Below are 15973 nucleotides of genomic sequence, written 5' to 3'. Positions count from 1 at the left end.
TGCTGGCGGTGGGTGGGGGGGAGGGGGGGGAGGGGATGATGTCCAGGGACCACCAGTAGGTGGCACCATCAACCCAAGGCATTCTGGTGTGCTCCCAAATCCGGAGTGGAGGAAATCTAGGGAGCTGAAAATATATATATATATTATCAGTTATCTATAGAATAAAGAGCCTGAAAAATATAAATAGTAGTTCTGAGTTATTTGTCCATAACTTATCTGTCTGCCTACTCAAGTCTGTAAGCAAAGTAGCCAAAATTAGTCAAAATTATCCTAAAAAACCTCAAAAGAAGATATTATCATAAAATGGTAGAATACTACTTCATTTAACTTACCTTGACAGATGGTCTTGATGGATAATTGAAAGAAACATTTTTAAATTCCACAGTTCCTTCTATGCATTCAGGTTTATACCCAATTGTTGAAAAGTTATCTATACTGGGTTTCTTAGAAAAAGAAAGAGAATGTTATAAATCTTCAAAGGAATAAGACAATACCCTTTATATCCTAAAAACAGTTTAAAGATGGTTTTCTTTTACAATGTTTTTCTTTCTGCTTTAGAAGTGGACACAGAGGTTTCAATAAAACACAATCCCCTCATAAAAAAGAGTTGAAAGCAGTCTTTATTTCTATTAGGCAGCTGGTCAGCATGGATTTTGCCATCCTTTGGCTTTAGTGAAATGAATGTGCCTGAGTTTTGGTCTCCTTCCTGTAGTAATGATAGTTAGCTTTCAAAGCAAGGAGTTCTTACCTTATCAATCACCTGGAAAACATTAAAGGCTGCTCCTCTGGCTATAGAGAAGGTTTCAAAGTGAGGGGCTGCTGCTCCAATGCAGTAACTACTGTGGATTACACTAAAGAACACCTATAGGAACAACAACCACAAAAATCATAGTTACACATTGCAGTTATAAAGACAAAAGGATGAAGTATATAGTCGGTTTAGGTTCATAGAGAAATATTATAGGAATTAGCGGTTCAGAGTGGAAGATGTGATCAAATAAACAGGAAATGCAAGTTTAATCCAAGTATCTTTGGCCCTTTCCTAATACAGAACAGCTTTTGATTGTCCCATAGTTTTGTGGTGATTTCCTACTGGGAGAACTGTGCAGCACCATCTGCTAACAGAACCTTTCTGGCTGTTCATGGTCTTCTGGGTAAGAGGTAAAGTGAGTCTCCCGTCCCACTCCTCTCCTTGTAGCTCACCCCCTGTGAGCTTTAACAGGAGGAGTGGTAATAGATGTCACTAGATAAGAGACTGTATACTATTTCCATTCTCCCATTTTTTGAATTCTTTTATCATTGTCAGCTGCATCATTTTCAGGCAAACATAACTCTGAATAAAAAGCCAAATAAGGAAAAAACTCTTAAGTTAGGTGCTATTTTCCCCATCATACAGATGAGAAAGCTAGAAGAAAAAAGACTAGCCCCAAATTCATGCTCACATTTCACATTATATGAGATAAAGAGCTTAGAGTCTTAAGTGTGAAAATCTCAAATCCAAAAGATGATTGTAGTTGAGAAAGGAGAAATCTGTACACAATGGGAAGGCCAAACGAGAATTGAAGTATGTAGAGCAGAACAATTTGGTTCACTATGACAAATGTTTGTGGATCTCGAATTGTTCTTTGTTGAAACTTGAGAGGATAACAGAAAAAAATTAAAATTAATAACCCCTAGGAATTGAAAAGACTCAAAATTTCAATGTTGAACAGAGCTTTATAATAGTTTGTTTTTGACATTCCTGTATATTGAAATGAGAGGGGAAGAGCAGGTGACTCCCATGGACAGAGTATGCCCAGAGGAAGGACGTTTAGTGAATGTTGAGAGCAATATATAGCAAGTGGAATATCAGATAAAAAATGTGGTCATTTAACAGATGCATTCTGGGTGCCCAGCATGCATGAGGTTCTAGAGATACAACCATGAGCAAGATAATGAATCCTCTCATTCTCATGGGAGGACACAGATAATATACAATGAGGAAGAGTTTCAAGTTGTTCCATGAAGGAAATAGGCCGGGTGATAGGTCATAGGATAATTTGTGGGTAAATGTGGGTTGGAAGATTAAATGCAGATAAATACAGTGGTTAAGAAAAGTTTCTTTGAGGAAGTGATATTGTGCTGGCATTCAAAATGTGACATAGGGTCAGCCATAAAAAGCATGAAAAGCATTCAAGGGAGGGAGAAAAGGTCTCTCCCAGGAGACAGTGAGGCAGAAAAAAAGTTCAACATGTTCCAGGAACTGAAGGAGTTTAAAGTGGTGTGAAATGTTGAGGCTGGATAAATGCAGGATGTCATGTGGCTTGCAGTTACAATGCACCGTTCACATGTTATTCCAAGAAACAAAAATTGTCAGCTATTGGACCCCTCAAACCAAATCAGCCAACCTTCTTTTTTTTAATTATTATTATTAGTTGTTCAAAACATTACAAAGCTCTTGACATATCATATTTCATACATTTGATTCAAGTGGATTATGAACTCTCATTTTTACCCCGTATACAGATTGCAGAATCACATTGGTTACACATCCACTTTTTTACATACTGCCATACTAGTGTATGTTGTATTCTGCTGCCCTTCCTATCCTCTACTATCCCCCCTCCCCTCCTCAGCCAACCTTCTATGCCAAAAAAGATGACTGAGAAGACCGTTAGCGCAAAAATCTTTTTTCCTGCCTTTGGAGACACTCTAGTGATACAAGCATACCTTGGTTATAGCAGCACAATTTACAATAGCCAAGTGATGAAACAAGCCTAGGTGACCCTTAAGAGGTGAATGCATAAAGGAAATGCGGCATATATACACAACAGAGTTTTATTCAATCATAAAAAAGAATAAAATGGATGGAACTGGGGAACATCATGCTAAGCAAAATAAGCTGGACTGAGAAAGTCAAGAGTCATATGTTGTTTCTCATATGTGGAAGTTGGAGAGAGAAAGAGAGAGAGACAAAGAGAAAGAAATGGGAGGATCTCATGAAAACAGAAGGAAAGCCAAAAGGTAGAGGCTGTGGATCAAGGGGAGGGCAAATGGAGATGCTGGGGAATGAAACTGACCAAATTCTGTTATGTACAAATATGTCACAATGAATCCCATTGTTCTATATAATTATGTGCCAATAAAAGTTTTAAAAATTTTTTTCCCATTCTGTCCCCTTGATGTAAGTTTTTAAGCTGCTTGAAGAGCACCCCATTACCTGCTTCCCCTTGATTAGAGTATCTTCTGAGATCCTTGGTGGGGAGAGAGAACTTGAAAATCTGTTACAGCTGGCCCAAAGGGTCCTGTTCACCATGGGAGTCTAATCTTTAGGTATTTTATTGACCCTGAATGTTGAATTGCCATATTCATTTGCTATGACACAGATATTTAGGTCTCTTAGGCTCTGTAGATTATGATTGTAATAATAAAACACTTCTTTGTTCAACACACTCATCCTAAAAATAATTACTGATATAGAGGATATAAAGAATGAAGAAAGGGGCAAAATTGGGGATAACTCCTTAGGTTTTGGTTGAGCAGCAGGGTGAGTGGGGTGCCATTTACAGATGTAGGAGACTGAGGAAGGGGGAGAGAATTCAAGAATTCTGGCTGGCCTTGGACATGAGATGTCCAAGTCTGAGATGGCTATTAAACCTCAAAATGGTAATTAAGTTGAAAATGGGAGTCAGAAGGACTAGAGAAGGGTCTAGACTGGAATTTGAAAAATAGTAGCTTACAGGCAGGTATTAAAACAAAGAGCCACTGGGCATGGTGATGCATGCCTGTAATCCTAGTGGCTCCCTAGGCTGAGGCAGGAGGATCATGAGTTCAATGCCAGCCTCAGCAAAAGCGAGACACTAAGCAACTCGGTGAGACCCTGTCTCTAAATAAAATACATAATAGGGCTGGGGATGTGGCTTAGTGGCCCATGCTCCTGAGTTCAATCCCACCCCCCCCAACAATAAAATAAAATAAAAAATAAAACAAAGAGCCAGGATGAGACAACCTACCCAAGGAGAGGGAGAATGAAATGTAAAGAAAGTTACATTTGAAAAAGGTAATGAAATGTAAAAAAGAGAAAAGGGCCAAAGATTGATCTCAAGGACCCTGCAAACATGCTGAATTTTGGGTGAAGAGAAAGAGCCTCCAAAGAAATGGCTGAGAAGTGGCCAATGAGTGATTGGAAATTAGGAGATGAAGTACCAAACAAGACACAAGAAGAAATAAAATTGATGCTTATTATTTGAGGATTATGTATTTAGTAGTAGGCATTAAAACTAATTGGTAAGTCCAAAGTTAAAAAAAAAAATTGATCTGCCCAATGCACATCTTCCCAGCTGAGGTCCACAGAGTAATATTCTGCCTTTTTGTTTCAGCTCTATTACTATAAAAAAGTATAATTTTCATGGTCTATTTCTAACAATAAGGATAATTTTCAGGCTTTTCTAATTTTTGTGCTTTTTGTTGGTGATTTTTCCGTTTGTAATGACTCCAAGAATCAGGATGAAGTGCTGTCTAGTGTTCCAAAGTGCAAGAAGTTCGTGAGGTGCCCTGTGGAGAAGGTGTGTTAGATAGGCTTCATCCAGGGATGGGTTGCAGTGCTGTTGACTGTGAGTTCAAGGTCACTGAATCACTAAAGTGTCTTTAAACAAAGACATACATAAAATTAGGTTACTAATTGATTAGTTGATGAAACATATGTGACCAAAGGCTCATAGGACCTAACCTATATTTCTTCAAAGAGTAATAATGTCTAGTATTTGCAAATTCAATGTTCCTAGTGAGTTTGTTAGGACACAACTACTGCAAATAATAAAAATCAACTATATGGGGCTGGGGATGTGGCTCAAGCGTGCGGCCTGGGTTCGATCCTCAGCACCACATACAAACAAAGATGTTGTGTCTGCCAAGAACTAAAAAAGAAATAAATATTAAAAAAATTCTCTCTCTCTCTCTCTCTTTAAAAAAAAAGAATCAACTATAAGTACTTTCTAATAAGAATCACTGTTCAAGGACAGTATAGAGCAGTACAAGTTTAATAAAAAGTGAAGAAGAACATTGGTTTTAAAGTCAAATAAAAAGAAGAAATACAAAATTTGTGTACTGAAAACTGTAATGCATTACTGTGAAAATTTCAAAAGATCTAAATTAAAGAGGAGACACATCCATGTTCATGGATTGGAAAACTGAATATTGTCAAAATGACAATTCTCTGTAAATTGATCTATAAATTCAATGCTATTCTGCAAAGAAAAAAAAAAACCCTAGTAGTTTTTTGTTTGTTTTTTGGTAAACATTGACAAGGTGATTCTAAAAGTTCTGTAGAAATAAAGGTAAGATACCTTTATTCAGAATAGTGAGAATAATTTTCAAAAAGAACAAAGTTGGGAGACTTATACTTTCTGATTTTACTTATTTATTTAAACTGTAAAAGTATGGTAATCAAAATAGTATGGTACTGACATAATGATATACACATTAATAAAGGCAACAGAAATGAGATAATAGAAACTAGCCTTTACATTTATGGACCGTTGATTTTTAGCAAAGGTACCAAGGCAATATGGTAGAGAAGGAATATCTTTTTTAAGAAATGATGCTGAAACAACTGGATAGTCACATGTGAAAAAGATGAAGTTAGACCCTTACCTCACACCTTTCACAAAAATTAACTTGAAATGGATCACAGATGTAAGTATAACTTCTAGAAGAAAGTAATAGAAAATCTTTATGACTTTGGGTTAGGCAAAGCATTTTAAAATCTAAAACCAAATCCATAAAAAGGAAAAACTTGATGAATTAGAATTCATCGAAATTTAAGACTTTTGTGTCCCAAAAGAAACCTTTAAGAAGATGAAAAGCAGGCTTTCAAGATGGTGGACTAGAGGAGGTTGCTTTCCTGGCTACTCTGTGGCATGAAACCAAGAAAGCAGACAGGCAGCCTCTTAGCAAGGTGGGTGAACAACAACAACAACAAAAGCAAGGGAGGCTGGGGATATAGCTCAGTTGGTAGAGTGCTTGCCTCACATGCCCTGGGTTCAATCCCCAATACCACATACTCACACACAGAAAAAAAAAAATACAAGGAAAGGGACTTTGTTGGAATTTAATACTGGATATTCAAAGCATAATGGGACTCAGGAGGTTGGATATAATAAAATAAGGAAGAAATTCCCAGTAGTACAGCTGCTGCCATGGCCAAGCCAGAAGTATCAGCCAGAGTGATCCCTCTGTGAGCAAAATAGAAGGATAAGGGAACTAAAAGAACATGCATTTTTAGGAGGCCCGAGACATTTCTGGGTTTGGATCCTTTAGAGATCAAGGACATTGTGGAATAAAATGAAAGGCGCCCTGCACAATAGCCTTGTGTGGGAAAGAAGCCACCATCTCTTCAGGCGATACATGGAGGACAAAGGAAGGAACCATTTTGCAGTCATGGTGTGGGGGCCAGAAGCTGAGGGAGCCAATTCCTGGAAAACCTGAGCTTGGCCCAAGATACAGACCCAGTAAACACACTGCACAGCATAGGGTATGCTTAAGTGACCAAGAGAAAATCAAACATGGAGAGAGGTTTACATAGGGGAAAACTAGTTGTGGAAAACCACCTGGCTCTACCCTTCCTCATCCACTCTGCCTGCTTGCAGGACTGGCTGGGACAGACTAGTCTGCTGGGAGTTTGGAAGTGTGAGGGCAGGAGAGATTAAATCTGGAGACTGAACCCAAGACTAAGAAGTGGGGGGATGGGTCTCAGGTGACATAGGGGGCTACAAATTGGCTTCTCTACCACAAGAGTGAAACCCAGGGGATCCAGTGTGGACCTCCCCCATGTACAGTCTTCTACTGAGGACTGGCAATCAGTGGGCCCTGGAGGTGTGCTGATTTAAAATCTCCAAACCAATTGGCATTTAGGGAAAAGCCTGGCACCCACCTAAGCCTACATTCTGCCTCCATAAATTCCACCAGTTCCACCTATGTGATTACCTCTCCCACTCAAGCAATCCAGAGGATGGAGCATCACACTCCAGATACCCCCACCTAAATGTGCTGAGAAGAGAAGCTGAGAATCTTTGGAACTTCAATGGAAAGAATTCTTTAACTTTTCATCAAGATTTCTCTCTCTCTGTCTTTCTCTCTCTCTTTTGTTTCCCTTCTTTGTTTAATTGTGACCTTAATGGTACGTGGACATTTATACATACTCATAGGTTTTCTTCTATTTATAGCATTTTGAAGCCATTTATTTTTCATAGATCAGGTTTTTTTAAACTAGGATGTTTGATTTGTATATTTTAATTTTGTTTTGTGTTCTTTCATTTTAATTTAAAAATTTTTTAAATTTTATTTTCTATATATTTTTTCTCTTATCTATTTACCTTGATTCTCTTTCTCTCTTTTCTTCCACTAACAGCCAATCTTTATTGTTCTCTCTTATTATACTCTTCCTTCAGTTTTTTCCCTCCTCTCTTTTCTCCTCCTCCCTCATATTCATCATATCCTATATCACTTCTGTTCTTTTCCTGCCCATGATTTAAAATTGTCAACCCTATTGCAAACTTGCTGTTTTTATTGCCGGTAATAAGTGATCATATCATTTCTGTTTATTGTAATATTTAATAATGTAGATAACATAGTAGAAACTATTTGGTTTAATATGGTATATTTTTTGCATTGGTTGTTGTTATTTTTTTTTATCTCCTCTGAAACAGTGAGGTATTGCAAACCTTCAGGGACACTATAAGTCTACAGGGTAGAACTCTCCTGCCTCAGGTCCATATTGTTAGATGGGTAGACACACAAACACTATGAAAAATCAAGGGAATAAATTGCCCCAAACAAATCAAATACTCCAATAACATAATTTATTGACACCACAGTGGAAGAAATGTCAGAAAAGGGGTCTAGAATGTGCATAATTAAACTGATCCTCAAACTAAAGGATGGTACAAAGAGTAAAATCAAGGAGAGAAAATACAGGAGGTAAAAGATTGCATAAATAAAGAGATAGAGATTCTAAAAAAAGACAAAGCAGAAATCCTTGAAATGAAGGCATCAATACAGCAAATTAAAAATTCAATTGAAAGTATCACCAACAGACTAGATGAATTAGAAGATAGTTTTAGGAAATGAAGACAAAATATATGATCTGGAAAACAAATTTGACCATGGAGGAAAGATGTTAAAAGACCATGAACAGAACTTCCAAGAAATATGGGATAACCTGAAAAGACCAAATTTAAGATTTATTGGAATAGATAAAGGCTCCAATATACAAATGAAAGGAATGCATAATCTTTCCAATGAAATAATTTCAACATTTTCCAAACCTAAAGAATGAAATGGAAAATCAAATACAGGACGCTTTCAGGATCTCTAACATACAAAATTACAAAAGACTCACGCCAAGGCACATTATTCTGAAAATGCCTAGCACACAGAATAAGAATAAAATTCTAAAGGCTTCCAGAGGAAAACAAGTAACATTTAGAGAGAGACCAATTTGGATCTCAACTGATTTTTCAACCTAGACACTTCAAGTTAAGAGGTTTTGAAATAATATACACCAAACTCTGCAAGAAAATAGATGCCAATCAAGAATACTATATCCAACAAAATTAAGCTTCAGAATTTATGATGAAATAAAACCTTCCATGATGAAACAATTTAAAAGCTAGAAAATGTTAGACAGCCTGCCCTTAAAATATACTCATAGACATTTCATGAAGAAGAAATGAAAAATAAAAGTGAAAACCAGCCAAGGGAGGAACTACACTAAAAGAACAAGAAATTGATGGAGAAACAAATTCAAATTAAAAACCAGAAATAATTAAAAATGACAAGGAGTAAAAGTCATTCCTCAATGAAACATTGAATGTAAATGGCCTAAAGTCATCAATCAAAAGAAAAGACTGGAAGATTGGATTAAAAACAAGACCCAACAATATGCTGTCTCCAAGAGACTCACCTCATAGGCAAAGACATTCACAGACTCAAGATAAAATGATAAATAAAAACATATCTTTCATGTGGATCTTATAAATAAGTAGGGGTTTAGATCCTCATATCTGTTAAAGTGGACTTCAAGCCAAAGTTAATCAGGAGAGAAAAATTAAGGCCATTTCATTCTGCTTAAGGGAACTCTATATCAAAAAGAAATACCAACCTTAAATATTTATACCCCAAATAATGGAGCACCTATGTACATCAAACAAACCCTTCTCAATTTCAGAAGAAACTGTACTATAGTATAATAATACCGAGTGACATTAACACTACTCTCTCACCACTGGATAGATCCTCCAAACAAAAACTAAATAAAGATACTAAAGAACTAAAAATACAATTAATAATTTAGATTTAAGAGACACATATAGAATATTTCATTCACCAGTGACTGAATACACTTTCTTCTCAGTAGCACATGGATCCTTCTCTAAGATAGACCATAACTTAGGCCACAAAGCAACTCTTAGGAAATAAAAAAAAAAAATAGGGATAATACCTTGCATCCTATCATATCACAATGCAATAAAATTAAATACCAATGATAAAATAAAGTTACTCTAATACCTGGAGACTAAATAATACACTATTGAATGATGAATGGACAGTAGAGGGTGGAGGGTGGAGTCAATTTTCCATCAGTCTGCAGCTCACAAACCACGAACAGATGGCCTTGGGGCAAGACCTAGGACCAAAAGTTCAGTCTCCACTGAGCCAGACAGACCCAGCAGTTTAGAGGACCACCAAGGGGTGTGTTGAAAAGAGGAAACTATCCCTGATAGGATTTCTGTGATGCAGATTCAAAATGGAGAGTAACAAAATGGACAGGAAGATACAGACAAAAAAGAGTCACATTTTTCTTAATGGACTCAGTCAGAAGGTGAGGAAGACCTGGAGGAGGGTTTTGCTAAATTATGTCTAGCTGTCCTGGCACACACCATTAAAATTCAGCTGCTCTCCTCTGGGAGAATGGAGTTCAATAATTACTCTGAACTGGCGGTCGCCATGCTAACACCTCTACAATGTGGCCTTAGAAGAGCGCAGGAAGTGGGGGAAGACATTACACATTTTCAGCTTTTTCCAGTCTTTGAGCAGATTAACAAACAAAACCAGCATGTCCACATGCACGCTGAAGTTCCTTTTAAGACTCTAAAGGAGCTCAAAAGCTCTTGCTATACCTATGGTCCAAACTCACCCTTTGTGCAAAGCCTACTTGATTTGTTATGCCATAAGCCTTTACCCCCAAATAACTGGATTTCTATGGCAAAATCTTGCCTTTCCGGGGGTTATTATCTCCCTTGGTGATCTCACTAGACTGATTATTGTACCGAGCAGGTTGAGAGGAACAGAAGGCAAAGCTTTGATGCCCCTTTGGAAATGTTAACAGGAACTGGGGAATTTGCAGACCTATAGAGACAATTAAATTATGATCTAGCCATTTGTAACCAGATCACTGCATGTGCCAAAAGGGCGTGGCATGAGATATCTTCCTGGGATCAATCTAAATTGGATTTAGTCTTAATCTGACTAAATTAAACAGGGATCAGAAGAACAATTCTCTGATTTCGTGGTGTGCCTGTTACCAGGCAGCGAACAGATTCATCAGAAACTCAAAGTCCGCTGGGTTCATAGTCAAACAGCTAGCACTTGAAACCGCCAATAAAGTTTGTCAGGACATCCTCCTCCGACCCCATTGGAAGAAAGGGACAGTTCCTGAATTCATTTGCCTTTGTGTGGATGTTGGTCTAGCACAATTACAAGGTTTTACGCTCGCTCGCTGTGGCTTTAAAACAGGTACTCCAGCCCCAATCACAGAGACAGTCATTCTCCAGGGCAGTGTTTCAATTGTGGTAGGACTGGGCATTTGGCACAGGACTGTGAATCTCGGCACAATAGGGCAGAGACCTCCTCTGATTTACGCCGCTGGCACTCCCGCACAAAAAGCAGCATGGTAAGGGGAGATGGGAACAGGTATGGTGTTGTTCCACCTCCTTCGGGCCATGGCCAACCCCAGGCCCTAAAAACCCTGGGGGCTCTGCAGTTTGCAGGGGAAGAGGAGTCAGAGTCGCAGGTTCTGATGTCATCACAGGTGGCCATAGCGGATTGTCATTATTACCAGTCACCTCCATCCAGAGGATAGTTTTATGACCAGCCATGGTAGTAAATTTAACACCTGAAATGGGACCACAGCAAATTTCTACTGGAATCCATAGGCCATTACCCCCCAGGTACCATATGCCTAATTTTGGGACAAAATAATTTAAAAGAGGGAATTCAGGTAATACCAGGGTTATTGATTCAGATTTTAGAGATTAAAATCACTGTGTAATCAGAAAATGCCATTCAGCTCTCTACCAAAGACGTACTGGCACAGTTAGGACTGTTAGTTCTGTCTTGTTGTTACACAGACAGCCCGCTTTAGACTTCAACTTCTGGGTCCCTGGACTGAGTGTACAGGGCTAAATTAATCTGGCAGGAGTGCCCCTTACTGGAACTTAAAATCAATCTTAAAACATTTCAAGATACTGGGGCAGATAAATCTGTTTTATCTCATATATTTTGGGCAAAAAGCTGGCCTTTACATATTGCTCCTGCCAATTTAGGGGGCATAGAACAGATATTTCAACCTGCTCAGAGTGCCCGGTATGGGGTAGAGATATTTTAAGCAGTTTAGGATTATTATTAGTAACTACAAATTCTCTCATGTTATTTGAAGGACTTAATCAAGGACTTACTCCTAGGGAAATTTACAGAAGGGGTACCTACCTATTAACCAATCTTCCCAACAGAGATTAATTAATGCACCCAACCAAAATTTTTGGTAGGGGCCCTGACTTTTTCCCTGACCCAAAGAACAGCAGAAAAAATTGATTGGCTCACAGAAGAGCGAATCTGGGTTATTTAGTGGCCTCTAACAGGGGAAAAACTTAAAATAACCCACATGTTAGTTGAGGAACAACTTCAGGCTGGTCATTCAGAGCCTATGCTCAGCCCTTGGAATACACCCGTCTTTGTAATTAAGAAAAAATCTGGTAGTTGGAGATTATTACAAGACCTTAGAGCTATTAATCGTGTTATAGAGCCCATAGAGGAGTGTTACAATCTGGGCATTCTTCTCCTACAGCTATTCCTTTAGATTATTATTTGATAGTAGTAGATCTAAAAGATTCTTTTTTTTCTATACCTTTTCACCCAGATGACTGTAAAAAGTTTGCCTTTAGTGTCCCAGCAATTAATTTTAAAGAATCAGTTAAAAGATATTGCTGGAAAGTGTTGCCTCAGGGAATTTGTAACAGTCCTACCCTATGTGAAAATTTTATGGCACAGGCTATCACGCCTATGAGGGAAAAATTCCCTGATGCATATATTATTCATTTTATGGATAACATACTTTTAGCTCATGCTAATTCAAATGTACTCTTAAAATTTTTTGCCCAATTAGAGACTTCACTCACAGCAATGGGTTTCTGCATTGCACTTGAGAAGGTGCAAGACATCTCCTTTTCAATATCTAGGTTATGTGATTGAAGGACATACAATCTGTCCTCAAAACTTACAAATAAGAATCAAGGAGCTGCACACCCTTAATGATTTTCAAAAATTATTAGGAGATATTAATTGGCTGAGGCCATCTTTAAAGCTAACTACTTCAGATTTAAGTCCTTTATTCCAGATATTACAGGGAGGTCCTTCTCCAACTTCTCATCAGCTCAAAGCAGAAGCAAGAACAGCTATGAGGAAAATTGAAATTGCTATTAAGAATGCTCAGTTTACTAGAATTAATCCAAAAGAGCCTATATATTTATTAATATTTTCAACTGCTTATGCCTCTACAGGGGTTATATGGCAGACATTGGGAGTTATTGAGTGAATTCATTTAGCCCACTCTCCTCAAAAGTCATTAACTTCTTTTCATGATTTTATTGCTCAATTAGCGATAAAAGGCAGAACAAGAATTTTACAGCTATTTGGATCAGTACCTAATATTATAATCATTCCATTTTCTGCTCAACAGAATTATTGGCTTTTTCAAACTTCTAATACTGGGCAAGTAGCTTTTGCTAATTTTCCTGGTCAGACAGTCATTATCATTGTGATAAAATTATTCAAATTGCATTGGTAACTTCATTCATATTTCCAGGATTGTATGTGCACAACCAATAGATGGTGCACTAACAGTATTCACTGATGGCTCATGCTTAGGTACAGCAGGTTTTTATAGTCATGCTCATACATAGATAATACAAACCTCATATGCTTCTGCCCAATTAGCAGAACTTCAAGCTCTCATTTGTGTTTAAGTGATTTTGCAAATGAGCCCATCAATATTTATTCTGACAGCATATATGCAGTTGGAGTTACAAAAAATATTGAAACTTCAATTATTGGGTATACATCATCACAAGAGTTATTCAATTTATTTCATATCCCACAAAGGACAGTACAAATGTGAAAGCACCCATGTTTTATAGGCCACATATGGGCCCATACTAATCTTCTAGGGCCTCTAACATTAGGTAATGATAAGATTGATAAATTGGTTGCTGTTTGTCAGAAAATGTCTTTGTATGACTGTGCACAAGCTTCATATTCTTTGCATCATCAAAATGCTTTTAGTTTACATAAAAAATTTAATATTGCTAGAGAATAGGCTCGTCAAATTGTACGTCACTGCCCCCAATGGGTTATACACATTCCATCTTTACCATGGGGTATTCCCTGCAGATTAAAACCAAATCAATTATGGCAAATGGATGTAACTCAGATTCCTCAATTTGGTAAACAATGTTATGTACATGTAAATGTAGATACTTATTCTAGATTTATCTTTGTTATAGCCTGTGCAAAAGAAAATACTCAACATGTTATCTCTCATTGTTTAGCTGCCTTTGCAGTATTAGGATGTCCTTTACAGATTAAAACTGATAATGCACCAGCTTATGTAAGCCTTTCTTTTCAAAATTTTGCCAAGAGTTTCATATTGACCATAAGGGTTTCCTTATAACCCTCAAGGTCAAGCCATTGTAGAATGAGCTCATTTATCTATTAAGCTACAATTACAAAAACTAAAAGGGGGAGATAGGACTAGGACTCCCCAAAATAACCTTAATCATGCTCTGTTCATTTTAAATTTTCTAAATTGTGACTCAGAAGGTTGCACTGCAGCTGAGTGACACATGTCTTCCATAGCAACAGGCCCTTTAGGCCGAGTTTGGTGGAAGGACTTGCAGACCTGTCAGTGGAAAGGACCAGATCCAGTGATTATGTGGGGAAGAGGTCATGCTTGTATTTTCCCAGAAGGTGCTTTTCGTCCTATTTTGGTACCTCCATCAGGCATGGAGGACATAGAACCAATATTCAAATGACTGAAGATTGACCCAGAGATGCCAGACCTGACTTCCCTCAAAAAGAGGAACTCTTGAAGGAAAAGAAGAAGAAAGAGGGCTCATAGAGATTGAATGAGGAAGCTACGCTCATGGAAGGATCTGAGGAAATTGATGCTGCAGGCTGCAAGAATGATTCAACAGCAAGGAAAAGTTAAATCTCTAACAAGGATGCTTGCTGCAATATTAGCTCTATTGAGCTGTCAGGTAAATGGGAATCAGGGAGAAACTTATTGGACATAAGATCCACCTTTAGTACACTCAGCAGTGTGGACTAGAAAATCTATCCCAGTATTTACTAATGACTTATATCTGATGGGATTATTTACTGCCGCAGCCCGGCTGGCTGGGCAAAATAACCAGGGGGTGACGAATAACTTGTGTACGTTGATACAGCAGGAGTAGGAGCCCTTTATTGCAGGACAGGAGCAGTATTTATACATTCCACACAGCTTATCTAATTAGCATAAACTAGATACATCAGTCAACCAATAAGGAATCTCCACACTTAATGGCTCGCTTTTGTTACTTCTCAAACCACTCCCTCTGGCATTTTGCCAGGCACCATCCAGACTTGTTTACGAACTCTAACATTCCCCTGGCAAAATGCCAGGTGTTATTTTGACTTATTTACAGACTCTAACAATTTACAACACCCACATTACTCCCAATCATGTGACTGGATTTAATTATTCTGGCTATAGTGCTCAATTGTCTTGTGTTGGTCCCACAATAAACAGGCTGGCTGTCTAAAAGTGTCATTTAAGGAAAAGACAGTAGTTGGGAGACCTAGATCAACTAATTGTACAGTTCCTGGTGACTCAAAACCTTATATCAGATCAATTATTAAAATGGGACTTTCTCATAACAAACCAGTCATCTCGGCAGAATGTCCATGAATACTTCATTGTCCTAACCATTCTGCGATAGAAATCGGCACCTTTCCTATGTAGATAGATTGTATAAATACTTTTCCAGTACAACATAAGGTGTCTAGAAATAGTGGGTATATTTTGGATTGGTCTCCTAAAATTGACAAAAGGCAATTGCTCAAGGGTACTGCCATGACTCCCGGAGGATTTGTTAGTAACATCTTGACCTTCAGCGAAGGTGGCATTCAGAAAGATGTTTGGTGCTTAATTGCTGCCTCAGAATTCTTATGTTTTACTGACAAACCTTTACCAGACTTTGTAGACAAAAACTGTAAGAAAGGTTCCTGTTATGGCTTATGGGCCTGTGTTCAATCTCCTTACGTTTTAATTACTGGAAATGTAAAAGTTAAAAGGAAAGATGATAGATACCTTGTAACATGTAATAAATGGAATTTAACTACCTGTATCACTAGATATAATAGAGGGAAAGGAACACTGATTCTTCATCAGCCCTCTTTTGTCTTATTGTCAGCTAATATTTCAGAGCCATGATATGCTGATGCTGGTTTTCAAGTCTTACAACAAATACATGCCCAACTAGTGATACCTAAACGTGCTCTTGGTCTCTTAATAGTGGGAGTTGTTGCCTTAGTTTCCTTTATTGCTTCAATAGTCACAGCTGTATCTCAAAATATTCAACACACAAATTTTCTTAATAATCTGGCTCAGAATACTTTC

At 37.8% G+C, this 15973-nt stretch overlaps 1 protein-coding gene across 1 annotated transcript in view; it reads right to left on the bottom strand.

The window, feature by feature from the left end:
- Positions 1-15973, bottom strand: part of Abcb5 (ATP binding cassette subfamily B member 5) — a 122616-nt gene that overhangs the window by 87200 nt on the left and 19443 nt on the right. Inside the window, 3 exon segments of the mRNA XM_015498146.1 lie at positions 333-443; positions 749-862; positions 5632-5686. Of these exon segments, the coding sequence (XP_015353632.1) occupies positions 333-443; positions 749-862; positions 5632-5686 (280 nt within the window).

The sequence above is a fragment of the Marmota marmota genome, unplaced genomic scaffold, assembly GCF_001458135.2.
Source record: "Marmota marmota marmota unplaced genomic scaffold, marMar, whole genome shotgun sequence".
Taxonomy (NCBI): Eukaryota; Metazoa; Chordata; class Mammalia; order Rodentia; family Sciuridae; genus Marmota; species Marmota marmota.
The sequence above is the reverse complement of the archived record's forward strand: the minus strand, read 5'-3'. Positions and strand labels throughout refer to the sequence as shown.